This window comes from Ostrea edulis, chromosome 4, assembly GCF_947568905.1.
Source record: "Ostrea edulis chromosome 4, xbOstEdul1.1, whole genome shotgun sequence".
Lineage (NCBI taxonomy): Eukaryota > Metazoa > Mollusca > Bivalvia > Ostreida > Ostreidae > Ostrea > Ostrea edulis.
Genome location: NC_079167.1, coordinates 681,602 through 682,548, shown reverse-complemented (window position 1 = coordinate 682,548; position 947 = coordinate 681,602). Strand labels below are relative to the sequence as shown.

The 947-nt window shown below is 39.6% G+C and overlaps 1 protein-coding gene across 2 annotated transcripts in view; it reads left to right on the top strand.

Moving 5' to 3' along the window:
• The first annotated feature begins 372 nt into the window (after positions 1–372).
• The window catches only part of LOC125669441 (prostaglandin E2 receptor EP4 subtype-like), a 35,909-nt gene continuing 35,334 nt past the window's right edge, over positions 373–947 (top strand). The window contains exons 1-2 of one of the 2 annotated variants that reach the window (XM_048903938.2): positions 435–571; positions 684–947. The exon at positions 684–947 is cut by the window's right edge and continues 392 nt beyond it. In XM_048903938.2, the coding sequence (XP_048759895.1) occupies positions 896–947 (52 nt within the window). In that variant the 5' untranslated portion in view covers positions 435–571; positions 684–895. The other variant, XM_048903937.2, reaches the window with a different exon arrangement.

Here is a 947-nt window from a genome sequence, read left to right as displayed (position 1 = left end):
TTCGGCGATTTAGCAACACCCCCGGAAAATTATAGGATCGGATATGTTGCGATAAGAGAACGTTTTATGGTCTTCTTTTTTTCATCACCATACTTCAACAGAATTACTGATTACAACCATATAAAATGTTTACAACTACCTATGGGTCTAATTATGCGAGCGTCGAACAGCAGGGCTACCGCTATTTTTAGAGAGACCCTTATCCCTAGCGACAGTGATCCCCGCTACACCGGCATTGTATGATGAACGGAAGGTCAGATATCTCGGCACTGCGGATCAGATGCTGTGACACAATGACATGGAAGCAGCAGATCTATACTCAGGGAATACACACTATTTCGTCATAAATATCAATTTGTCTTTCTCCGAGTTGCACAATACAACAAAGCACCTTGCAATTAGTCATGAAATTGATAAAATGTTCCCAATAATGACAAAATCGGATATTAGCAACTTGCGTCGACACTAGGATTATGTGAGCGTTATTGGAAACAAACAATAGGTAGAGTGCGGCTGTTTTATTTATAGTGGTATGGAAAACTTGAAGATTAGTTTGAATGAGAGCTTCAAGGTGAATATCTCGAACACTACAAATATGTTTTTATCTACGCCTTCTATTTCCACGGTGATCGCTATGTTTGTGTGTGGAATGTTTGGAAACTTAATGGCAATTTTTGTTTTAGTGAGGACATCGAAGCGCCATAAATGGAAGAATTTCTATCGCCTTGTGGGAGCTCTGGCCATAACAGATCTTTTCGGGATTTTAGCATCTACCCCTCTTGTTCTTGTTAACTACCATAACAATTTTCATTGGGTTGGAGGGCAACCGACTTGTGACTATTTCTCCTTTGTCTTGATCTTTGCTGGTTTGACTACGATTTTTTTAATTTCGTTCATGTCGCTAGAAAGATTTCTTGCCGTGTGTTTGCCGTATTTCTACAAACGTT